Source organism: Trichomycterus rosablanca, chromosome 12 (assembly GCF_030014385.1).
Source record: "Trichomycterus rosablanca isolate fTriRos1 chromosome 12, fTriRos1.hap1, whole genome shotgun sequence".
In the NCBI taxonomy this organism is placed as follows: Eukaryota; Metazoa; Chordata; class Actinopteri; order Siluriformes; family Trichomycteridae; genus Trichomycterus; species Trichomycterus rosablanca.
The window spans coordinates 15,480,733-15,507,700 of record NC_085999.1 but is presented as its reverse complement, the minus strand read 5'-3'; the positions used below and the strand labels follow the sequence as shown (position 1 = coordinate 15,507,700).

The 26,968-nt window shown below is 40.5% G+C and overlaps 1 protein-coding gene across 4 annotated transcripts; it reads right to left on the bottom strand.

Moving 5' to 3' along the window:
- Positions 1-663: 663 nt before the first annotated feature.
- Positions 664-25,683, bottom strand: naxd (NAD(P)HX dehydratase). 4 transcript variants are annotated; one of them, XM_063006105.1, is made up of 11 exons: positions 25,614-25,683; positions 15,837-16,247; positions 12,710-12,857; positions 12,576-12,621; positions 11,601-11,689; positions 11,377-11,485; positions 7,143-7,193; positions 6,950-7,054; positions 4,791-4,911; positions 4,574-4,694; positions 664-3,652 (listed from the first exon to the last, which is right to left on the bottom strand). In XM_063006105.1, exons 1-11 carry the CDS (start codon positions 25,672-25,674, stop codon positions 3,502-3,504), a joined length of 1,413 nt encoding a protein of 470 aa, XP_062862175.1. In that variant the 5' UTR covers positions 25,675-25,683; the 3' UTR covers positions 664-3,501. The 4 variants fall into 4 exon arrangements, with proteins under 4 accessions (XP_062862175.1, XP_062862174.1, XP_062862177.1 ...); XM_063006104.1 differs by lacking the exon at positions 25,614-25,683 and adding an exon at positions 19,780-20,590; XM_063006107.1 differs by lacking the exon at positions 15,837-16,247 and having other exon boundaries at positions 25,614-25,678.
- Positions 25,684-26,968: the final 1,285 nt, after the last annotated feature.

Here is a 26,968-nt window from a genome sequence, read left to right as displayed (position 1 = left end):
CAGTTGAACATTAAAATCTAATTTTGCATTAGTTGTCGCTTTATTATTATATATTTTTGTTTACGCATTTTCTTCCCTTTTTCTCCCTTTTAGCGAGTCCAATTGCCCGATTGCGTCATGCTTCCTCTCCACTAATGCCGATCCCCACTCTGATTGAGGAGAACAAAGCTAACCCACGCCCCCTCCGACACGTGGACAGCATGCCGTATGCATCTCGTCACCTACACTTTGACCAGTGCAGTGCAGCTCAGCACTGTGTACGGAGAGACACACCCTGACAGCTCTCCTTTCTCATCTCTGTGCAAGCACCATCAATCAGCCAGCAGAGTTATGAAAGAGACCCTATCTGGCTTAATCCCACCCCTGTCTGAACAACAGGCCAATCGTTGTTTATGTGGCTGCTCAGCCCAGCTGGCAGGCAGAGCTGAGACTCGATACGATGTATTCGAGATCAGCTCTGGTTCCAGCATGTGTTTTTACCGCTGCGCCACCTGAGTGGCAGTTGTAGCTTTATTCATTTTTTCTTATTAAATATCTTGTTTTACAAATGTCAGGCTACACTTTATTGTACATAATACTTTCACAATGATTTGTGAGCCATTTGTTAGGAAAACTTATTTTGATACACATTCTAGACCATAAACAACATTGCCAGGGAAAAGCCAAAATTAAGATGTTTTAATACATTTAAATAAAAAATTCACAGATATTTTACACATACCATAAAAACTGGTACTTACAGGGGCCTATAACTGGATAACAAAGATTCATGTCTAAAAAATTAATTCTGGGTAAAACAAGAACCCACAAACTTTCCTTACTGCAAAATAATTCTAATAACTGAGGTGCTGGTTTGTCCACTAGGTTTAATATACAATTTATGTTAATAAACACTTCACTGACTAGTCCATTATGTCCATCAATAACACCATACTTGCATTAGAGTGAGTCGAATAGTGGATGTATTTAGATCATATTGATTATCAATAAAGAACAGTTCAGCTGACATAATGACAAACAGATGACATTAATGCTGCCATTAGAACTGAGAACAGTGTGGTACTAAATAGCTCTTGCTTAACAGTAAACAGAATACATCTCTGTTCAACTTTATTATACATTTATTACACATCCTTACCAGCTAAAATTACTCTTTAGAAAAAGGTGCAGTTTGCAGAAGGTAGGGTGGACTACAGTGGATATAAAAGTCTACACACCCCTGGTAATAGCTGTGAATTAAAAAAATCAGACCAAGATAAATTATTTTAGATTTATTTCCACTTTTAATGTGACCTATAATCGCTATAATCTGTGAAGTTCGATTGATGTTTAATGATGCCAACAGGAACATTAATGGAGCTGCAGGATTTTCTGGCAAGTGTACTGTGTACTACATGTGAAAACAATCTCCTGTATTCTTCATAGTCTGGGCTGTGAAGTAAGGTGGCAAAAAAAAACAACCCAAACATCCAAGCCCGGCTACATTTTGCAAAAACCTACATGCCCAGAGACCAATGTTGAATAATTCCAAAAGGTATTTTTGGTGCAAAAACTGAACTGTACATCAAAAAAAGACCATACCCCCAGTGAAGCATGGTGGTGGGAACATTATGCTTTGGGTCTGTTTTTCTTCAGCTGGAGCTGGAGCTTTAGTAAAGGTGGAGGGAATTATGAACAGTTCCAAATATCCATCAATCAATACCTTTAGGCCTGTAAAAATCTGAAGATGAAGAGACATTTAACTTTTCAGGATGACAACGACCCAAAGCATAACTCCACAACAACAAAAGAATGACTTTACTAAAAAGATCTTTTGCAAGGAAGAGTGGGCAAAGTTGTGCCATGCTGATACCTAACTAACCTAAAATGAAAAAAAAAGTGCTTCAACAAAGTATAGTGCCATTGTCAAACTGAACACATAATACCCTCTTAACACACTTTTTTGCATTTTTCCCAATTTTTCCTCCCAATCTAGTCATATCCAATTACCCAATTGCATTATGCTTCCTCTCTACTGATGCTGATCTCCACCCTGGTTGAGGAGAGCCGACAATGACACACGCCCCCTCCGACACGCGTGCAGTAGCCAACTGCATCTTTTCACCTGCAGATCAGTTTTGTGTACTGAGAGCCACACCCTGATCCTCATTATCCCCCAGTCTCTGTGCAGCTGCCATCAGCAAGGAGATGGTCGTAATTGCATTGGTTATGAGGTCCCGTCCGGCACCCGCCCTGAATGAACAACAAGCCAATCGTTGTTTGTGTAGGCGCCCAGCCTGCTGGATGGCGAGTTCGAAATGTCAGCTCTGGTGTGCTAGCGTGTTTTACAGCTGTGCCACCTTAGTGCCTAATACCCCAGTTACTTTAACATCATTATAACACACGTTTTATGTACAACAATATACCAGAAGTATAATACTTTTATAAAGTGAAATAATTTCTGTTAGTAGTATTACTGTATTAGCTAAAAATGTTAGTTACAAGTACATAAGGTTTTTTTTTTAAATGTGTAATACTACTGTTATTTTGTACATGTGCAATACCACTACCTTATATAATATAAAACCTGTAGCACATGTACAATTCCTGTATACTTTTAGATACTTTTTGAATAAAGTTTTAAATATTTTTAATATTTTGCAGACTTATCAGTGCTATTTCTATTTCACCTCACCAGTTTAGCACATATGTGGCATTTATTAATTAGTTTAAGGGTGTGCATAGTTATGCAACCACATTATTTAAATAAAAATCTGTTTGTTTTTCAACTAAATTGAACAGATTATAGGTCACATTAAAGGTGGAAAAAGTTCTGAAACTATTCATCTTAGTCACATTGTTATATCACAAAAAACATGTATTTTGACAGGGATGTGTAGAATTTTTACATCCTTTATATACTGTCCTATGTAGAATATAGGAGCAGCATTTGGTTGGGCAAGTGCATCAGACTCCGGTCCTAACAGTAAAACTGGGTTAATACATTGTGATATCCAACTACTTTCCTCCAAAAGCTTGCAAACAAATTAGCAGCATTTTTCATTTTAGGCATATTTTGAGATTCTATTAGTCTATCTCAATACGTTTAAACACGAATCTGTAAGTCCCACCTTGGTCTTGCTTAGTTTGCAAGCAGAAATAAATGTCTGGTTTCTGGTGTAATCATGGCTTTATTGTGTGGACATTGGTGCCAGACTGATAATGGGTACTGTATGATGCTTAAAACATTTATACTATGGAAATTAAATGAAATCAGTGCATCTCTAACTCAGACTGCTCTATTGCTTTGCTACAACACAGTAAAAAAAAACAATGGTGGACACTTGAGTATGTAGATCCTGGATGTGCCAAATTATGATAAGTATGTCATCATGTATGTCACTGGTATAAGGTATTTGTGTTAGCTGTACACTTGTATATTTGGTTTCTATGCATTTCTTCTTTATTAAGAAGGGAAGATCCTGAGGGAAATCAGATGAAGTAGAGGGCACAAACAGTAGTTCAGTTTTCAAACAGCCTCCTGAAGGCGGTGCTGATTTCCTGGATCATGTCGGTTGTGGTGGTGGCACGGCCATATTTGTGAAAGGCTTGCCTGTTACACTGCCTGGTCAGTGAGGCAGCACCGAACGCAGCAACCAGTGTAGGATTCATACTGGAGAGATAAAGGAACAAGACATACGTCAAACCCTATATATATATATATATACACCGATCAGCCAGAACATTAAAACCACCTCCTTGTTTCTACACTCATTGTCCATTTTATCAGCTCCGCTTACCATATAGAAGCACTTTGTAGTTCTACAATTACTGACTGTTTCTCTACATACGTTTTTAACCTCCTTTTACTCTGTTCCTTAATGGTCAGGAGCCCCACAGAGCAGGTATTATTTGGGTGATGGATCATTCTCAGCACTGCAGTGACACTGACATGGTGGTGGTGTGTTAGTGTGTGTTGTGCTGGTATGAGTGGATCAGACACAGCAGCGCTGCTGGAGTTTTTAAATACCGTGTCCACTCACTGTCCACTCTATTAGACACTCCTACCTAGTTGGTCCATCTTGTAGATGTAAAGTCAGAGACAATCGCTCATCTATTGCTTCTAGACCTTCATCAGTGGTCACAGGACGCTGCCCACGGGGCGCTGTTGGCTGGATATATTTTTGGTTGGTGAACTATTCTCAGTCCAGCAGTGACAGTGAGGTGTTTAAAAACTCCAGCAGCGCTGCTGTGTCTGATCCACTCATACCAGCACAACACACACTAACACACCACCACCATGTCAGTGTCAGTGCAGGGCTGAGAATGATCCACCACCCAAATACCTACTCTGTGGTGGTCCTGTGGGGGTCCTGACCACTGAAGAACAGGGTGAAAGCAGGCTGAAAAAGTATGTAGAGAAACAGATGGACTACAGTAAGTAATTGTATAACTACAAAGTGCTTCTATATGTTAAGTGGAGCTGATAAAATGGACAGCGAGTGTAGAAACAAGGAGGTGGTTTTAATGTTATGGCTGATCAGTGTATATAAGGCCTGTGTACATGATCAATGGATCAAATGCTCCATCTTACCCTTCAGTTGCATTTAAAGTAGAACTGAACGTCCAATGAGAGAAGACTCCTAACGAACCAGAGAGCAGATCTCCCTGCCCCCCACAGCGACGGCCACTTCCCTCCTGACTGCATGTTAACACTGAAGAAGACAGGAGCACAAAGAAACCATCAGCTATCATGATTTATAAAGACTGCTCATAAACAGAGAAGTATGTCTGAGATGCACCTGACAAACCTTGATTGCCATCAGTGATGATATCCTCTTCTCCCTTTAATAACATGGTCACGTTACCCAATGCGATGCTCAGCTGTTGAGCAGTGACCCTGAGGTCAGTGCCATCCAGGGATACATGATGCTGAAATGTAATACAGTACATACTGTACAGTATTTCAACACTGTGTTTGAACATGTTATGATTCCTTTATTTCTAAAAACAGCATGTTACCAATATTATATCTGAAGGGCCAAATTCATTTAAGTTGAACTTCCTTTAGTCAAAAGCCAGTGTTTTGGCTTTTCTATTTAAGCACCCTTACTCTCAAACCTAAAACATAACTCTAATGGATGAACTCATCTTGGATGGTTGGTTATAATTACTAAACTCATTAAATTATATATATATTTTTTTACATTTGTGGCATTTAGCAGACGTTTTTATTCAAAGCAACTTACAATTGTGACAGTATAGAAAGCCAGCAATTGAGGGTTAAGGGCCTTGCTCAAGGGCACAACAGCGGCAACTTGGCAGATGTGGAGCTTGAACCAGCAATTTTTTGATCACTAGTCCAGTACCTTAACTACTGAACCCTGGTAGTATATAATAATAATACAAAGGATCTTCAAAAAGTTTCCTCACTTTTATATTTTTGTTAGAAACCGTAAGGGCAGGAGGAGTAGTAGACAGTTGTGGCCTAGCGGTTAAGGTACTGGACTAGTAATCCAAAGGTTGTTGGTTCAAGCCCCACCACTGCCAGGTTGCCACTGTTGGGCCCTTGAGCAAGGCCCTAACCCTCAATTGCTTAGACAGTATACTGTCACAGTACTGTAAGTCGCTTTGGATAAAAGCGTCCGCTGAATGCTAAAAATGTATGTGTAGTAATTGATCGTGTCTAAGAGACTGAGAGAGAGCTTATAGTCTGGATTTAGCGCCATCTGATTTCCACCTTTTTGGACCACTCAAAGAAGCTTTAAGGGGAAGAAGATTTTCATGTGATGATGATTTGAAAGCAGCAGTGCATCAGTGGCTACGCACTCAACTAAAAACATTTTTTGCTAATAAATCTTAATAAATAGATTTTTTAAAAGTGCAGAAACTTTTTGCAGAACTCCTGTATAATAGAGGGGATACAATGAGTGTCAATAAGTGGATTAGTGTAGCATGTAAGGAAAAGAGCAACTGTTCCTCTGTGTCAATGCCCCCCCCCCCCCTTTTTTTTTCTCCCACTTTAGCACATCCAATTTCTACCAGTCAATCATCCTCTTACTAATGCTGGTCCCTGCTCCTGATTGGGGTGGATGAGGCTGCTCCATGCCCCCTCCGACACGTACACAGCGATTGAACATCTTATCACCTACCCTTGACGAGTGCAGTGCAGTACAGCACTGTGTACAGAGAGCCACACCCTCTACCGCACTCCTTTCCCATCTCCGTGCAGGTGCCACCAACCAGCCAGCAGAGGTCGCATTCGCAGTACTCTGAGAGAGAGTCCCCATCCGGCTTAATCCCGCCCCTATCTGAACAACAGGCCAATCGTTGTTCATGTGGCCGCTCATCCTCAGCCGGCAGGCAGAGCCGAAATTCGATACAATGTTTTCGAGATCTCAGCTCTGGTGAACAGCGTGTGTTTTTACCACTGCGCCACCTGAGCGGCTGGGGGTATTGTCTTTATTATGCTGTTGGTGACAATTTGCTGAAAACCCTTTGGTCCACTTGATTACCTGGAGTGAGACATCACTGCATAGTGGAAGTTGGACTGCTGTGCCCCCCATCACTCCATTGTTACCTTAGTGACTGTGACTCTGATATTGTCCTATATTGCTGTTACCCAATACAGGTGAAAGATTTAGTCTGGCACCTCTGCTAAAACCTTTCTGTCATGAGAGATTCTGACAGAAGATAAATTCCAGGCAGCAGAGCTCTCTGCTTTCCTGATACATGCAAGCCTTCTCGCCCTGACAAGGCAGCATACCAATACAGGGTCATTTACTTTATTACTATTATGTTTTTATTTGAACATGTCCTATTTTTCTTGTTAGAAATAAATATTTTTTAGGGTTTTATTAATATTATGAGAGTAAATTACACACATTATTATTAATCATGACTGATACTTTAATAATGGGTAATCTAAAAGCACTAGCTGCATGATTATAAATTCTGTAGACAGCCTTACCATTGCTTCACAAAGACGACTGAATTCCATGAAGTTGGGTGTTAAAATGCATCTTTGATAACCTTGGATGATCGATGGATCCTTAGCGACAAGCCAAAGTCCGTCCTGCAACGAAAAAAAAAAAGGTTTGAAATGTTTGTGTCTCTACATATACCTACAATAAACTCAAATTGATCAATAACTTAATACTTACTGCATCAATAATTATTGGAATTCCTCTTGTTTTTGACTTTTCAATAATCTCCTGCAAAATATATTAGAATTACAAATTATGGACTTAAATATTAGGACTTTATGGTAATATGATATCAATCGTGAACTATGTTAACAACATAATTTACATCTTTGAATATTGTTGGTATGGTCAGGTGGTAGTGCTTCTATACTTTTATTAAGGTTGCACAATTGTAATTGAGATTATTTTATACTTAATTATGACCTAATTTAACAAGTGAATTGTGATACCAGTTAGATAGACCAGTTAATGACCCTGATTAATGTTTAGCCAATGTTTAAGACAAGCATGTCCAACAGCATCAACATCATTGATGAGTACTATGGAAAGATATAAAATTTTATTTTTGTCTACCTATTTCTATATTAAGCATTTAAAAAGATCTATTTCATTAACATCATTGAAATTGGTAGCAGGCTACACCCACAGACTTTTTAAAACCCACCACATTATGCATCTAACAGAATGCACCTATTGTCATTGAACAGTGTACAAGTTTTAAGTGTCTCCTTGAATGTACATGTATATACACACACACACACATTTATTTACAAATAGACATATACACAGGTCTTGATACTCCTATAGCGTCTATCAGAGGGCAACAAAGAGAACAGGTGGCGACAAGGGTGAGATGAGTCCTTAATGAGGTTTGTGGCTCGGCGCATTCTGGTTCTATAAATGTGCTCTAGTGAAGGCAGCTGAGTGTTAATGGTTCTCTGTGCTGATGATTCTCTGACATTAAAATTGAACTAGAAAGTTTGGTTAACAACTTAAAGCTAGAAAATTACTCTGTCAAAAAAGACTTGTTTGATTTACTTCTTTTGAAGGGGTATTTTTGAAGCATTTTTTCAAATTATTTTCAAGTTGTACTATCACAGCAGTAAGCTCCAATACAAATAATATATCACTGGAATGAATATTTTAAATGAAAATGGTGAACAAAATAGACTATTTTTATCTTATTTTCATACATAAATATATAATGCATAAACAAGATTTTTTCAAACAGAAGAATAAAATCCCCACAGTCAAGCATTTATGTGGGTCAGTGATGTGGGAATGTTTTTCTGCTGCAGGAACTGGCAATCTTAACCATGTAACTGGCATTATGGATTCACAAAAATACCAAAGCATTTTGAGAAGCAATGTTATGACTTCTGTTGTTGTTTTGTTGAAATTAAACATTGGTGATAATTGGACTTTCCAGCAAGACAACAATCCCAAGCACAAGCTTGTTGTATATCTTTTTCTCAATTACATATATATCACTATAATACCTTTTAAGGTAAGGGGGTTAAATATTTCTGATTACTACTGCATAAATGCATACAGTTGCAATCATAATGATTCAACCCCCATTGTAAACTTTCAGTTGTGTACAATAAAGCAATCAAGCAAGAACACTTTTCAATAGCCCAATAAAACAAGTGGTTTCTACAAACAACACAAAAATCTCTGAAATTTTCAACCCACTGAATAGAATCCCTTATAAATGAGGTGTGCTGGAGATAAAACACATCAAATACCTGGACTGGCTAAGGGTTTGTTGTAAGGATAGTTTTGAAGTTCAAAGTTACTTTGAACTACCTGAAAGCGGTAGTCATCACTAGCTGCCACCGGATTACTGAGAAAGCAGGTGATCAGAAACCTTAGAGTGCTGGAAGCTGGAATCTGGCTATGAATCACGTTAGAAGTCAGTCATAACAGCATAAAGAGGGCTTTACTAAGTAATAAAGACCCTCGTCATGAGGGGGTTAAATAATTCCAAGACTGCAATAACCATTAAAAGTGGCGTTTTGTGTTGAATTAGGGAAACCACTTGATTTATTAGTTGTGCCAAGCTATTTATTGCAAAAAATCTATTGGTTTATTGCAAAAAGCTGAAAGATTGTACATGTTGCTCAGAAACCTAATTTGCATTAGGAGTTTAATCTTTTATAAAACAAAAACCAAAATGAGACAAGACACAATCCAAGCAACTAAGGGTTAGAAACCCAAAAAAGGCTCAACAATGACAACTTGACTCTGCTTTTTAATTAGTAGTCTAATACCTTACTCACTGAGTCCTCACTGCCCATATACAAATAGTAGTATAATAATAGCAGTTGTAGCTGCTGGGTCCTTAAACAAGGCTCTTAACACACAATGTGCTTAGATAATATACTGTCACAGAACTGTAAGTTGCTTTAGATAATAGCATCTGCTAAATGCCGACAATGTAAATGCAAAAGATATTGTGATTACACTTTAGCCTTTATCATGCAGCTCTAAAATGCACTGAATATTGTTTGTAATGTTAGATATTAGGGTTTGGTCCACTTGTGCTTACAGCTTACGTAACTTCTAGGAATGTTAATAATATCTTGTTATTTAACTTATTTAACTTGTTAATCATAACTTGATTATTGTTAACATAATGTTAATTATAACTTCTAGGAATGTTAATCATAACCAACCAGTAACAAATATGACATTGATTAATGTTGTTAGTTAGAAAAGGTCAAGTAATTTATTTCCAAGAGCTGACTGTTGATTTAGAACTTATAGATCTTACTCAATTTAATTCTTTATTAGCATGACCATTTACAGCAGTCACAGTATTGCCAAAGCATTGATATAACGGGTACTGTATCATACTGTTGCAGACGAATCTATTCTATTCTTTCCTGCTGTTTTTCAACATTATGATTTATTTCTCAGTGTTGATGAAAGCAGAGAATTTTGAATATTTTTTTGTAGGATTTTAACATTATGTTTTATGTTATTCAAGTTCAATATCAAACACAGTCATGATCAATTTTGTATCTCCAATTCACCTTACTTGCATGGACTGTGGGAGGAAACCGGAGCTCCCGAAGAAAACCTACGCAGACATGAGGAGAACGTGCAAACTCCACACAGAAAGAACATCGATTCCCACTCTACCTGGGAATTGCTTGGTTATAGTTCTCAAGGTGATTTTGACGGTGCATTGCATTATTAATTTGCTTTGTTATTATTACTCTTTAAAAGTTATGCTATATTACTATTAAGTGATTTTAGGTGATTTATTGATGATGATGGCCCTCGAGTGGCGCAGCGGTAAAACATGCTTGCCCACTATCGCTGAATTTGAATCTCAGTTGTGCTATTGGCCAGTCAGGCATCTTTACACATAAGATTAGCTATGTCTGAGGACTGAAGGGTTAGGTAGCGGTGGTGGCGGAACATCTTAGCCTTAGGGAGGTGCACTTGTCAGTGCGCTCTAGTGCCGGATAAAATAGGGAGGATTGTAACAGGAAAGGCATCCAGCTTAAAAACTGTGCCAAATAAGTTATGCTGAGCAGAATGAGTCGCTATGGCAACCCCCAAATATGGGAGCAGCCAAAAAAAGAAAGATTACATTTATAATATATATAAACTAACAATGCACAATATAAAATAAATGTCTGAGTTTAAATAAGAAAGGGAATAAACTAACTGAATAATTGTGATCATTCTTTGGCTTAATACTGAAATGACATTTACATATGATTCAGCTTTAACAAGTTTAACAAGTACTATCATTCATCTCATTTTCATACTGTTTTACTTGGAAATAAGTATGATTCATTGTTATGTTACCACTTACCACTGCTTTATCCTGGTCAGGGTTGCAGTAGGTCCTGTTTCCTCAGGATCCATTGTGAGGCCTTGTCCACCCCTTTTTTAGACATAGCCAATCATGTCTGTATGTAGATGCCTAGCCAGTAATTTACATTTGCAGAAGTTACAATGAACAATTGAGGCTTTGCTCAAGGGCCCAACAGTGGCAACTTGGTGCTGGTGGGGCTTGAACTGGCAACCTTCGAATTACTAGTCCAGTATCTTAACCACTGAGCTACCACTTGGGCACAACTGGGGATTCAAACCCTGGATCCCAGCGGTAGCAGGCTAGTGCAATTTACAGCTGTGCCTCCTAAATGCCCACTCAGTCAGTACTATAGAAAATAACAGAATTTAGATACGATATGTTCTAAAAATATATAGCTTTAGAAATTTGTTATCAGAATTTCAGCATAAGCAAGCATGACACATATTGGGTATTTCAAATTTCAACTTAACATGCTATTTTTGCCACATCCCCTACTTTTCAAAAACAACATTCACATATCCCCCCCAAGTAAAGCATAATAACTGTGCACATGGCTTAATCCGCAGCTCCTCTTACCTTTGCATTCTTAAGAAGATTATCTTCCCTGCCTAAGCCAGGACCCACTACCAGACTGTGAAGCCTTGGCAACCATTTCTCTATCTCCTCCACGGCACCGGGGCTGTCTCTGTATGTTCCGGCATGACAAAAAAAACAACACTATTATTATTCACGAGAGCACTTTAATCACCAATGAGTGTGGATGGTATAACAAGATTAAATGATTACATTACTTTACTCACAGCACAGGATGAACTATAAGCTCAGGGCTGTAAGACTTGATTACAGTGGCAGCATCTCTGGTGCAGAAAACATGGGACAGGTCTGCGCCCTAAAAAAAACAACCAAAATGTCACAATGTTTGACATTACATTCTAACACTTGATTATACACTGATCAGCAATAACATTAAAACCACCTCCTTGTTCCTACACTGTCTATTTTATCAGCTCCACTTACCATATAGAAGCACTTTGTAGTTCTACAATTACTGACTAGTCCATCTGTTTTTCTGCATGCTTTGTTAGCCCCTTTCATGCTGTTCTTCAAGGGTCAGGACCCCCACAGGACAACGAATTATTTAGGTGGTGGATCATTCTCAGCACTGCAGTGGTGGTGTGTTAGTGTGTGTTGTGCTGGTATGAGTGGATCAGACAAAGTTTTTAAATACCGTGTCCACTCACTGTCCACTCTATTAGACACTCCTACCTAGTTGGTCCACCTTGTAGATGTAAAGTCAGAGACGATCGCTCATCTATTGCTGCTGTTTGAGTCGGTCATCTTCTAGACCTTCATCAGTGGTCACAGGACGCTGCCCACAGGGTGCTGTTGGCTGAATGTTTTTGGTTGATGGACTATTCTCAGTCCAGCAGTGACAGTGAGGTGTTTAAAACTCCATCAGCATTGCTGTGTCTTATCCACTCATACCAGCACAACACACACTAACACACCACCACCCTGTCAGTGTTACTGCAGTGCTGAGAATGACCAACCACCCAAATGACACCTACTCTGTGGTGGTCCTGGGAGAGTCCTGACCATTGAAGAACAGCATGAAAGGGGGCTAACAAAGCATGCAGAGAAACAGATGGACTACAGTCAGTAATTGTAGAACTACAAAGTGCTCCTATACGGTAAGTGGAGCTGATAAAATGGACAGGAGGTAGTTTTAATGTATGGCTGATCGGTGTATCGTTTAAATAGTTTGAAATACTTACTATTTTTAAAGCAGAAATAGCAGCAAAGTAAGGTGCTCCAGTGTATCTAAATAGAATAATAATAATAATACTTTAGAGGACAAACACAAGGGTTGGTGAGAGCTGTGGTGCATGAGACTGTAGCCGACACTTACTCTCGACATCCCCCTATAACTCCTATGCGACCGTCTTGACCCTTGTGCTTTTTGGACGTCAGTGGCGGAATGGTATTTTTAACCAATGGGAGGATATTGCTCATGCTTCTGTGTGCTTCTCTTCCCAGGGAGAACGTCCGCTCTATAACTAAAAGTGGAGACCAAACACAAAATAATCACATTACTGCAGAAATCAGATTTGGCAGTAATTTAATCAGCGCGTTTACATGCACTTTGGTAATCTGATCATGGGAAAACTCCGGGTCTGCGTGAGTCAGCCAGTAATCGGATTTCATTCTAGATAAAAGCTGCACGCACCTCTAGAGTTGCTTAGCAACCCACCAGTTAAAACCATGAGAAGGACGTGACATATAATTGAATTTCCTGCAGCATTTTTTAAACATGAAGGTGCTTTTCTGATAAACAATTAATTAGGATTTGGGTAGTCTGTAGCGTTTACTGCTCCTGTTGCAGCTCTTCTCTATCGGGTTACAATTACACAAGGACAGATGGGGAAGAAGAACTGTACCAGATTACCAGTACACATGCACTGAATAACCCAATTATTGTGCTAAACCCAGGTGTCCTTATCTGGTTTTTAAAAATCAGATCAGAGCTTTAATTTGATTAAAAATATCCCGGTATGCTGAATTGTCATTAAGTTGCATGTAAACGCATATAAAGTGCTTCCCAAAACACCTTAACAGCAACATGGTACATGTAACATTAAAACCACCTCCTTGTTTCTACACTCACTGTCCATTTTATCAGCTCCACTTACCATATAGAAGCACTTTGTAGTTCTACAATCACTGACTGTAGTCCATCTATTTCTCTACATACCTTTTTAGTCTGCTTTCACCCTGTTCTTCAGTGGTCAGGACCCCCACAGGACCACAGAGTAGGTATTATTTAGGTTGTGGATCATTCTCAGCACTGCAGTGACACTGACAGGGTGGTGGTGTGTTAGTGTGTGTTGTGCTGGTATGAGTGGATCGGAAACAGCATCACTGCTGGAGATTTTAAATACCGTGTCCACTCACTGTCCACTCTATTAGACACTCCTACCTAGTTGGTCCACCTCGTAGATGTAAAGTCAGAGACTATCGCTCATCTATTGCTGCTGTTTGAGTTGGTCAACTTCTAGACCTTCATCAGTGGTCACAGGACGCTGCCCATGGGGCGCTGTTGGCTGGATATTTTTGGTTGGTGGACTATTCTTAGTCCAGCAGTGACAGTGAGGTGTTTAAAAACTTCAGCAGCATTGCTGTGTCTTATCCACTCATACCAGCACAACACACACTAACAGACCACCACCATGTCAGTGTCACTGCAGTGCTGAGAATGATCCACCACCCAAATAATACCTGATCTGTAGTGGTCCTGGGAGAGCCCTGATCATTGAAGAACAGAGTAAAAGAATGTTAAAAAAGTATGTAGAGAAACAGATGGACTACAGTCGGTAATTGCAGAACTACAAAATGCTTCTATATGGTAAGTGGAGCTGATAAAATGGACAGTGAGTGTAGAAACAAGGAGGTGGTTTTAATGTTATGGCTTTTTCAGACTAACATAGCTTAAATGTAACCTAATGCCGAAATGTATATCTACACACAAAAAATTGCCGTCAGTGGCATTTATAGCAATAAAAACCTCAGTCCTCTGTAGATATAAACTTAATAAAAGATAAACCTAATCAGATAAATAAACAACATACTACATCAGAGCAGATGTTGGAGGCCTGAAACCTAAGACTTTACATTAAAAAAAATCAGCCATCAGGAGCAACTAGCAACAAGAAAAACATTTAATGTGGGTGACTCTGTATTATCAAGCAAACTAAGCACCTGTTTAATGAAAATAAATAAAGAAAACAATCTAACGACAGCATAAAACACCGATTAGACATAACATTACGACCACCTTCCTAATATTGTGTTGGTCCCCCATTTGCTGCCAAAACAGCCCTGACACGTCAAGGCATGGACTTCACTAGACCCCTGAAGGTGTGCTGTGGTATCTGGCACCAAGATGTTAGCAGCAGATCTTTTAACTCCTGTAAGTGGTGAGGTGGGGCCTCCATGAATCGGACTTGTTAGTCCAGCACATCCCGCAGATGCTCGACTGGATTGAGATCTGGGAAATTTGGAGGCCAAATCAACACCTTAAACTCGTTGTTGTGCTCCTCAAACCGTTCCTGAACCATTTCTGCTTTGTGGCAGGGTGCATGATCCTGCTGAAAGAGGCCACAGCCATCAGGGAATACCGTTTCCATGAAAAGGAGTACGGCAGTGGACAGGGGTCAGCATGGGCACCCTGACTGGTCTGCGGCTATGAAGCCCCATATGCAACAAACTGTGATGCACTGTGTATTCTGACACCTTTCTATCAGAACCAGCATAAACTTCTTCAGCAATTTGAGCTACAGTAGCTCGTCTGTTGGATCAGACCACACGGGCCAGCCTTCGCTCCCCACGTGCATCAATGAGCCTTGGTCGCCCATGAGTGTCGCCGGTTTACCTCTGTTCGTTCCTTGGACCACTTTTGATAAATACTGACCACTGCAGACCGGGAACACCCCACAAGAGCTGCAGTTTTGGAGATGCTCTGACCCAGTCGTCTAGCCATCACAATTTGGTCCTTGTCAAACTCGCTCAAATCCTTACGCTTGCTCCTGCTTCTAACACATCAACTTTGAGGATAAAATGTTCACTTGCTGCCTAATATAGCCCACCTACTAACAGGTGCCGTGATGAAGAGATAATCAGTGTTATTCACTTCACCCGTCAGTGGTCATAATGTTATGCCTGGTCGGTGTATATTGTAGAGAAATTTGTAAAATATGTGGACAGAAAAATTTAATATTTTTTTCTAATTTTTAATTGATTTCATAGCAAAGATGAAGGGTTTAACTAAACATGCTTTAGTTTATGAGGAAACTTCGGATTTTTCTTAATGTCTAAAACCAGACGAGCAAAACACAGAGGCTATGTTTGATAAGCGTGTTTGAACTGGCCCGATGCGGTATGTAATCTGATATCCAATCCATCTCTAAATGAAAGCAAAATGTGTGTAGTGAAAATAACATTGGGTGAGTGGTAAAGAGCATCTGCAGTCCTGGGCCGACCTGGAGCAGCCGGCTGACTGTGTTTCACGTAGTCAGTCTTTGAGGCTTGATGGTTGAGGTTCCCGCAAAAAACACGTGGAGGTGGTCCGGAGGGGGGTACAGGGGGGCCGGTGGGCAGGTTACGGGGCTGCTGGGGTGTGGTCAGACCAGCAAACATTTGACCCAGCATCTGCAGCATGTGCATTTCTCTGGTGTGTTCCGCTTCCCTGCGGAGATCTTCCGCTTGAAGACGCTGTTCTTCAATCCTATAAAAGGTCTCCTCAGCATCTAAACTCTGTTCCAGAAACTTTTCCATCAGTTTTTCCAGGGGCATGTTTGTAAAGCGCTTTCGATGGCGTCTACTCGAGGATGAAGATCCCATGTTAGCAGGCTGCATGTCGCTCTGTTGAGGTGGAACTTCTGGAACAACGTCTGTGTAAAAAGAAAAAGAGAAGTCCATAAATTGCAGAGAAATATGACAATACAATGAAATGTGATTACATTATGGTTAAGTAATTTACATTACAGGACTGGGCAATATGACATTGATATTACGATTGTATGGAATTTTGCTTTGCTAAAAGAACCATAAACCATGAGCAACTGCATGCCTCATGAAAAAGACATTTTAAGTACTTCTAAAAAGACCAACACAGATAGATTGAAACCTTAAAGTACTGTTGTCAAGCTGCAGTATGTAATTGTTTTTACTATTAATAGGGCAGTTGTAGCCTAGCGGTTAATGTACTGGACTAGTGAGTGAAATGTCGCCGGTTCAAGCCCCACCTCTGTCAGGTTGCCACTGTTGGTTTGTTTGTTTGTGTTTTTTGCCATTCCAGCTCAATTAGTCTACGTACATGGCATTAGAGGTGGGTTCAAAACGAAGTTTAAGTGAAATGAAAATTGCTGTTCTATATTTGGCTTTTAATCTTTATGTAATTCCAAAAATTCAGGATTTGTTGTGGGTTATTGTGTTTGAAGAGGTCTTTCATATTAGTGTTTTTGTAAAATATTTTTCTGGTATCGTTGATGGCTTGGCATTCTGTCAGGATATGTTCCCAGCCCCCTTTAGCGCATCCAATTGTTCAATTTGCATCGTGCTTCCTCTCTGTCTATGCCGAACCCTGCCCTGACCGAGGAGATCGAAGCTAACCCATACCCCCTCCGACACATTAGCAGCAGCCGGATGCATTTTTGCCACCCACACATTTATGAATTTGGCGCCACCTAGCGTTGCATGCGGAGAGACACACCCTAAGGGCACTCTTCCTCATCTCTTGTGCAGGCGCCTCTAATCAGCCGGCAGAGGTCGTAATCATATTCTGACAGAGAGACCCAGAGAGACCCACATCCGGTTCCTTGTCCCACCCCCCAACTGAGCAACCGGCCAATCGTTGCTCATACAGCCACTCAGCTTCGAACCGGTGAAGCAGAGCTGGATTCGATACCAGATACTCAGAATCCAGCTCTGAGTGCAGCGTGTCTTTTTACCGCTGCGCCACCTGAGCGGCTGTCAGGATATGTTTTATTGATAATTGTGATCCACAGTACTGGCAGCTTGGCGCATCTTCCCCCAAGAAGTCCGATACGGCATCTCGTTAACACCGTTTGGTCGTGTCTTTTTACTGGATATTGGGTAGGGGTCCTGTCGAGTCGTGGCTTGATTTCATACAGTTTTGCCACTGTTGGGCCCTTGAGCAAGGCCCTTAACCCTCAATTGCTTAGATAATATACTGCTTTAAATAAAAGCTTCTGCTAAATGCCGAAAATGTAAATATAATAACAGAAGTGGCAGAAAAACATAATGTTACTTCAAAGTCTAACAAAGGCTATCAGGGTAAATCTGGTTATCAGGGTAAGCATCTTGAAAGCCTATTTTAATACAGATTTAGGCATAAAACAACTGATTTTACAATATACTATGTTTTTGTTTGTTTTAAATGAAGTAAAATTGGTCTCTGGTTAAAAAAAAAAACCCTAAACAGCAACTTTCTACCAGAGAGATACATACTGCAGCTTTAACACAGTCCTAATATTAATTTATTTATTAGGATTTTAACGTCATGTTTCACACTTTGGTTAGATTTATGACAGAAACAGTAGTTACTCGTTACACAAGATTCATCAGTTCACAAGTTCAATATTAAAACACATTCGCAGACAATTTTAGAGCTCTAATTCATCTCACTTGCACGTCTTTGGACTGTGAGAGGAAACCGAAGCGCCTGGAGAAAACCCACGCAGACACCGGGAGAACATGCAAACTCCATACAAAAAGGACCCGGACCACCCCACCTGGGGATCAAACCCTGTGAGGTGACAATGCTACCCACTGAGCCATCCTGCCGCCCAACACAGTCCTAATAAAGTTTGTCACCCAAGCTTTGTGTGACATTATCAGCTAACCTTAATACTGATCTAATAAACATTCTTATTATAAATGCATCTCTGCAAGCAGGTTGTGCAAAACATCACTGAGTGGTGGTGGCATAGATTAAGTGTGTTGGGTCAGTCAGCAACAGCAAGTTGATTATACTCAAAACTTCTGCAATGTCACAACATTTATTTCTGTCCAGAGTTGCATAAATTTTTCCCCAAGATCTTGTATTGATGATGGGAGATTTGGACCACTGCTTAAAGTCTTCTCCAGCACATCCCAAAGATTCTCAATTGGGTTCAGGTCTGGACTCTGTGGTGGCCAATCCATGTGTGAAAATGATGTCTCATGTTCCCTGAACCACTCTTTCACAATTTGAGCCCGATGAATCCTGGCATTGTCATCTTGGAATATGCCCGTGCCATCAGGGAAGAAAAAATCCATTGATGGAATAACCTGGTCATTCAGTATATTCAGGTAGTCAGCTGACCTCATTCTTTGGGCACATAACGCATAACGTCGCTGAACCTAGACCTGACCAGCTGCAGCAACCCTAGATCATAGCACTGCCCCCACAGGCTTGTACGGTAGGCACTAGGCATAATGGGTGCATCACTTCAGCCGCCTCTCTTCTTACCCTGATGTGCCCATCACTCTGGAACAGGGTAAATCTGGACTCATCAGACCACATGACCTTCTTCCATTGCTTCAGAGTCCAATCTTTATGCTCCCTAGCAAATTGAAGCCGTTTTGGCCGGTTAGCCTCACTGACAAGTGGTTTTCTTAAGGCTACACAGCTGTTTAGTCCCAATCCCTTGAGTTCCCTTCGCATTGTGCGTGTGGAAATGCTCTTACTTTCACTATTAAACATATCCCTGAGTTCTACTGTAGTTTTTCTACCATTTGATTTCACCAGACGTTTAAGTGATCGCCGATCACGATCATTCAAGATTTTATTCTTCCTCGAAGATGATGTTTCCCCACGGTCCTTACACTTTTTAATAATGCGTTGGACAGTTCTTAACCCGATTTTAGTAGTTTCAGCAATCTCCTTAGATGTTCTCTCTGCTTGACGCATGCCAATAATTTGACCCTTCTGAAACAGATGAACATCTTTTCCACGACCACAGGATGTGTCTTTCGACATGGTTGTTTAACAAATGAGAAGCTACTCACTGCATCAGTTAGGGTTAAATAACTTGTTGCCAGCTGAAACATAATCACCCATGCAGTAATTATCCAATGGGAGGCTCTTACCTATTTGCTTAGTTAAATCCAGGTGGTGACCTTTTTTCCTAACATCCTAACAATAACAAAGTCGTCTCTTCGCAATTAAATTACGCCAAATCCAAAATATACAAACTACATGTTAACGGATCTGAAAATCTATCAAACCTTCAAGATATCAATCCATCACTATTATACCAAACCAATAAATATGCAATCGGACTTCAGTTTAAGTCTAACAACACTTGACAGGTATTGTGCATCAAAGAAACATTGAGTTCAACTACAGTTTAGCACATCACCCACCCCTATATTGGTAAACATCGCTTAGTCATTGTAAAAGCCAAGAAGAACACTTACTGCTACTGCCCACTGTGACTGGAATGGGATATGGTGGGTACTCGATTTTAACAGGGTAGTCGATGTTGGAGCATTCTCCTGCACCGTCCATGTCTGACTCCTGCGGCTGATCTAGACTCTCCCCATCATCTTCACCATCCATGGTTTCATCCCCTTCAGCACCCACGCCGTCCAAGTCCTGAGTGTCCAGCCCAGCAGCTGACCTACTGCTAAGGATCCTCTCCATCTCATCGTAGAACCTGAACATTTTGGGATACTGTCCGTTTTTCTGCGCGGCTTTCTTAGCCAGGAAATACTGCCTTTTCAGGCTCTTGACTCGCACCCGGCACTGATCTGGGGTCCGATCGTAGCCCATGTGCCCTAACCGACCTGAGATGTCTCGATAAACGTGACTGTTCCGAAAGTTTCCATCAAGCGCAGTCTGCACGTCGTGTTCGCCGTAGATATTGAGCAATGCCCTGGTCTCTGCGTCCGACCAGTGATATCCACGTGTAGGGTTGACTAACATGTTCGGTGCAGAAGAAACTCGCCGACTATCAGATGGCAGATCAGAAGCGACTCATGCAGTTAGCCGAGCATTCAAACTCGCCACACTGCGAACCTTAACTAACAATCTGTTCCCTGCCTACTTGGTGCATGTCACAATTTAGCAGCAATTTAGCGATTTATTTCGGTGTGTGTGCACGCATTCAGAGCAAATCTAACAAAAGATCCAGGTCGCATTACGGAGGATTAAGTTCAGCAGCACAGCAAAGCTCCTCCTGCCCCAGCCACAACAACAACACATGCGTCATCATACTCTGCGTACTACGTCACTCTCATTACTCCAGATAAATATAGCAAGCTAACGCTAAACAACAACGGAATGCGCTAAACACAAAACAATGACAGATAAATGTTAAATTTATCCAATTAATTCAAAAATAGTAAACATAAGCATCTAAATAAGCATAATTAGCTTCTACACTCACTCAGCTCCACTTACCATATAGAAGCACTTTGAAGTTCTACAATTACTGACTAGTCCATCTATTTATCTACATACTTTATCCTGCTTTCCCCCTGTTCTTCAAAGGTCAGGACCCCCACAGGACCACCACACCGCACTGCAGTGACACTGACATGGTGGTGGTGGTGTTAGTGTGTGTTGTGCTGGTATGACTGGATCAGACACAGCAGCGCTGCTGGAGTTTTTAAATACCGTGTCCACTCACTGTCCACTCTATTAGACACTCCTACCTGGTTGGTCCACCTCGTAGATGTAAAGTCAGAGACGATCGCTCATCTATTGCCGCTGTTCGAGTTGGTCATCTTCTAGACCTTCATCAGTGGTCACAGGACGCTGCCCACAGGGTGCTGTTGGCTGGATATTTTTGGTTGGTGGACTATTCTCAGTCCAGCAGTGATCGTGAGGTGTTTAAAAACTCCATCAGCATTGCTTTGTCTTATACACTCATACAAAACAACACACACTAACACACCACCACCATGGCAGTGTCACTGCAGCACTAAAAATGATCCACCACCCAAATAATACCTACTCTGTGGTGGTCGTGTGGGGGTCCGGACCATTAAAGAACAGCATGAAAGGGGGCTAACAAAGCATGCAGAGAAATAGATGGACTACAGTCGGTAATTGCAGAACTACAAAGGGCTCCTATATGGTAAGTGGAGCTGATAAAATGGACAGTGAGTGTAGAAACAAGGAGGTGGTTTTAATGTTATGGCTGATCGGTGTATAGCCTATTCTATTTTATCAGGTACGCTAACCATATGCTAGTCCCTTCAGAATTTTGCATTTGCACATTTACGTGAATGCAACCAGTTTACGCAATACTTACATAATTTCTAAGCCTAATATTGGCTGGAATTGTTTTTAAACAATTGTAAGCATGTAAGTAGGTCTACATAACAGCAGGTATTTGGTGAAAAGGCTATGTGGGTATCATCTGTATAGACATAATAATCAGTTTTGCTGCCCCCAAGAATTTGCCCCAAAAGAAACATGTAAAGATTTCATGGATGGAGTAAATTTTTTTCAGATTTACAGCCTAGTGGTTAAGGTACTGGTCCAGTAATCAGAAGGCTGCCGGTTCAAGCCTCACCACTGCCAGGTTGCCACCGTTGGGCCCTTGCGCAAGGCCCTTAACTTTCAATTGCTTAGATTGTATACTGTCACTGTTGTATCCTGTAAGTTGATTTGAATTAAAGCGTCGAAAATGTAAATCTAACTGCAAAAATGTTATTTTTCCTCTAGATACAAAGTGTCAGAAACTAGTCCAGTTACATTCACAACACTTAACCCTCCATCTGGCTCCTGAGCAGTGGAAAATAGGAAAGTTTATGTTAATACATATTCATATTTTACTCCTGCAATTGGAAGGATTTACATTTGATTTGGCGGAAACCAAGTGACTGTCAACCCTCAATGCCTACTGTTAACTGCTATGTACAGGCACCATTTGGTGAAATTACTTTAATAATTGCTTTGTATAACTGTATAACAGCAAACAAACAATGTAATACTATAGGTATAATACCTTATGGTGCACGGTCTAATGTATATTTGTATAGTCTAATCCATTTTCTCTAATTCATATTTTATCCAAAGCGACTTACAGTACTGTGACTATATTTTGTCTAAGCAATTGGAGGTTAGAGGCCCTGCTCAAGGGCCCAACAGTGGCAACCTGTCAGTGGTGGGTCTTGAACCAGCAATTACTAGTGCAGTACCTTAACCACTAGGCTACAACTGCCTGCATACACAAAACATTCAGGATATGTATTACAGCATTGATTAAAGCTTTACAATCAAAGACTGGTCCAACATACAATTATTAAATGTAGCCTATGTATTGTCTGCACAGGTCTGTCACATGACTATGACCACACATGACCTTATATAATTGAATAGATGGTATTAGTTTATCATCAGGTGCAATTGTGTAGTTGGGGTTTTTAACGTACAAGCTATTTAAACAAATCTAACCTAACACAAGAGTAGATTAAAGCTCTAACATAATATATATTTTATATTTCTCTAGTCTTTCATTTTATATTTATGACCACTCCACACTGTTGTCTGAATATTTCTGGATGCTGGACTATTCAAAAGAATTGCAGCTAAGCTCCTGGGTGGAACAACAACAAAGCTCCAATCATTAGAAGACAGCCAGTGAGTTTCCAAACCCAAAGCCATCCATGGCAATGGGTCCTGAAGAGAAGAACTGGCACTACTCTGTGGGTGAAAGGGTGGGAATTTTTGTATTGGTTAAAAGCGACATCAGCCAACCTTGGCATTCGTGACAATAATATGGCAACTGGACAATATTAGTAAGTGTGTGTGTTGTACACCAAGCGAACAACACAGGTCTATATTCTTGACTTCTACTGTGAGGGAGCCTGGTGACTATGTTATTCAACACATTAATTTGTCTACCACTATTCATATGGATTAAAGTGGTCTCATCTAGGAAGGTAATCTCATTATTCACAGCACATGAGATGTCACTGAATGGTTCGATTTGTTAAAAAAATATGTAACAAATATGTATCATATGCTATGTCCTTCTAAAATCACCACATTGCAACATAGATTTAAAACCATAATGCTGGCCTGTAAAAAAAAAAAATAAAATGGACCAGGTTCTACCTACCTAAATGCACTCATATGCTTCAAGCCAAAATCCTGGTTCCACTTGATCCTGACCAACCCAGGAAAGAATAACAAAGTCATGCATCAAGGCTCTTCTCTGTACTGGTTCACCAAAGAGATGGAACCAGCTTCCCCTGGTTGTCTTAGCAGTTTCTCAGATGAATAAAGGCCCCAAAAGTACCTAAGCCAGATGTTCATTGACTTGGAGTCAGGATCCTGAATACTTTTTACTTAGTACTTTATACTTAGAAATATGAACAAAAAAGTATGTATCTATAAGCATGAACAATAATATGATTTGGTTCCAACTTTGTGGCAACTTTATGAGGAAAACCCTTTTCTGTTGATGACTATGCCCCAAACAAGGCTCATAAGCTCATGGTTTAACAAGGAACTTAAGTGGACTGCACAGAGCCCTGATCTCAACCCCACTGAACATTTTTGGAGTGAATTCAACTCAATAATAATGGCAATGGTGTTGGAATGGGATGTCCAACACACACAAGAACGCCTAACAAAGGCATGCATCTAGGCTCTTTTCAGTACTGGTTCACTAAAGAGATGGAACCTACTTCCACTGGTTGTCTTAGCAGTTTCTCAGAGGAGTAAAGGCCCACAAAGTACCTAAGTCAGAGGTTCTTTGCCTTGGAGTAAGTGCCCTGCATGTTTTTTATTTTTTTTATTTTAGACCAATGTTATACTACATAAAAAAGTACTGAATAATAAGTATGTATCTATAAGAATTAACAAAGATATGATATGGTTCCAACTTTGTGGCACCAGTATGAGGAAAGTCCTTTTCTGTCCCACCATGACTATGCCCCAAACAGGGCTCACAAGCTCATGGTTTGACAAGGAAGTTCAGTTGGCTGATCTCAACCCCACTGAACATTTCTGGAGTGAATAATGGTGTTGGAATAGGATGTCGAACACTCAGGTGCAAACAGCCACATGTCAAGTGTAAAGATACTTTTGACGACTAAGGTATTTATTATACACATATACACCGATCAGCCATAACATTAAAACCACCTCCTGGTTTCTACACACATGTCCATTTTATCAGCTCCACTTACCATATAGAAGCACTTTGTAGTTCTACAATTACTGACTGTAGTCCATCTGTTTCTCTACATATCTTTTTAACCTGCTTTCACCCTGTTCTTCAATGGTCAGGACCACCACAGGACCACTACAGAGCAGGTATTATTTAGGTGGTGGATCATTCTCAGCACTGCAGTGACACTGACATGGTGGTGTGTTAGTGTGTGTTGTGCTGGTATGAGTGGATCAGACACAGCAGCACTGCTGGAGTTTTTAAATACAGTGTCCACTCTGTTAGACACCTTGTAGATGTAAAGTCAGAGACGATCTCACATCTATTGCTGCCGTTTGACTTGATCATCTTCTAGACCTTCATCAGTGGTCACAGGACACTGTTGGATGGATATTTTTGGTTGGTGGACTATTCTCAGTCCAGCAGTGACACTTGAGGTGTTTAAAAACTCCATCAGCGCTGCTGTGTCTGATCCACTCATACCAGCACAACACACACTAACACACCACCACCATGACAGTGTCACTGCAGTGCTGAGAATGATCCACCACCCAAATAGTACCTGCTCTGTAGTGGTCCTGACCATTAAAGCACAACATGAAAGGGGGCTAATAAAGCATGCAGAGAAACAGATGGACTACAGTCAGTAATTGTAGAACTACAACGTGCTTGTATATGGTAAGTGGAGCTGATAAAATGGACAGTGAGTGTAGAAACAAGGAGGTGGTTTTAATGTTATGCAAACCGACATGCTAATAAGCCTGCTCTAGCAAAAAATTACAGTCAAAAGTTAATGGTAGAAGCAAAAAATCGACCTCGCGGTTAAAAAACGATAAATTGTGCTACCCTATAAGCAATGTTTAAATCATGGTTCAGCTGTAGCAGATAGTTAAAGTAAACAGAGCAGTGTTTAAGGCCACATGTCCGCATGTCAAACAACACACAGCCCTGCCCAAACTACTGTTTAACAATCCAATCTAATTTACCTTTGTCATACAGAAGAGTTACTGCAATAGACAGGGCTACAGTCATGGCGCGGATGAACAACTTTGATTCCATGCATTCCGATCTTGCACACAATGTCAAAAAAACAACACTGTCAGTAATAAACTCTGGTCTTACCAATGGACCAAGTTGGTAGCGATTCAGCACAACTGAAGACTGCACGGTTTAACAGCCACATCGAGCTCGGTGTATGTATTTAACAGGAACACAGTCGTCAGCGTGCCCGGTGTTGTAGTGTAGCACTGTACAACATCCAATCACAATTCAAGAAGAATCCAAGCGAGAGTCCTGATTGGACACAGAACTCAGGAAAATGATTCCTGTTAGGCTCTATCTCTCGCACAGGGTAAAGAGAGTCGGACCTTTGGAGTCGACTCTAATTTTCATATTAACTGCTGGGGATAAACCGAGTTGAATCATATGTTAGATTCCTAAATTCCCTTTTTTACGTTTCTCAACATTTGCCTCTAATTCTAGTCATTTTACCTGATTGTATTGCGCTATGTCTCTAGTTCTGCTATGAGCCACGACTAACACACGCCCCATCCAACACTTCACTAGGAGTAAATAGGTAAGAGCCTCCCATTGCATAATTACTGCATGGGTGATTATGTTTCAGCTGGCAACAAGTTATTTAACCCTAACTGATATGCAGAGAGTAGCTTCTCATTTGTTAAACAACCATGTCGAAAGACACATCCTGTGGTCGTGGAAAAGATGTTCATCTGTTTCAGAAGGGTCAAATTATTGACATGCATCAAGCAGAGAAAACATCTAAGGAGATTGCTGAAACTACTAAAATCGGGTTAAGAACTGTTCAACGCATTTTTAAAAAGTGGAAGGACAGTGGGGAAACATCATCTTCGAGGAAGGAATGTGGTCGGAAAAAAATCTTGAATGATCGTGATTGGCGATCACTTAAACGTTTGGTGAAATCAAATAGTAGAAAAACTACAGTAGAACTCAGGGAGATGTTTAATAGTGAAAGTAAGAGCATTTCCACATGCACAATGCGAAGGGAACTCAAGGGGTTGGGACTAAACAGCTGTGTAGCCTTAAGAAAACCACTTGTCAGTGAGGCTAACTGGCAAGAACGGCTTCAATTTGCTAGAGAGCATAAAGATTGGACTCTGGAGCAATAGAAGAAGGTCATGTGGTCTGATGAGTCCAGATTTACCCTGTTCCAGAGTGATGGGCGCATCAGGGTAAGAAGAGAGGCGGCTGCTGACATGCACGTATTAAGTAAACACGTGCATGTCAGCACATGCACGCGCTTGTGTGTTTAAAAAAAAGTTGATTTCGGAAAATTAAAATACGACCCATTTTTCAATTTCTGCTTGTTTGTTATTTGATTTTTGATCTTGAAACGAATAACGCCCCGTTTTCCAATATTGATTTTTGAAACGAAAAACGACTCGTTTTCAGACATCCCAAGTTGCAAAAACTCATTTCAGGGAGGTACCCCCGAACCC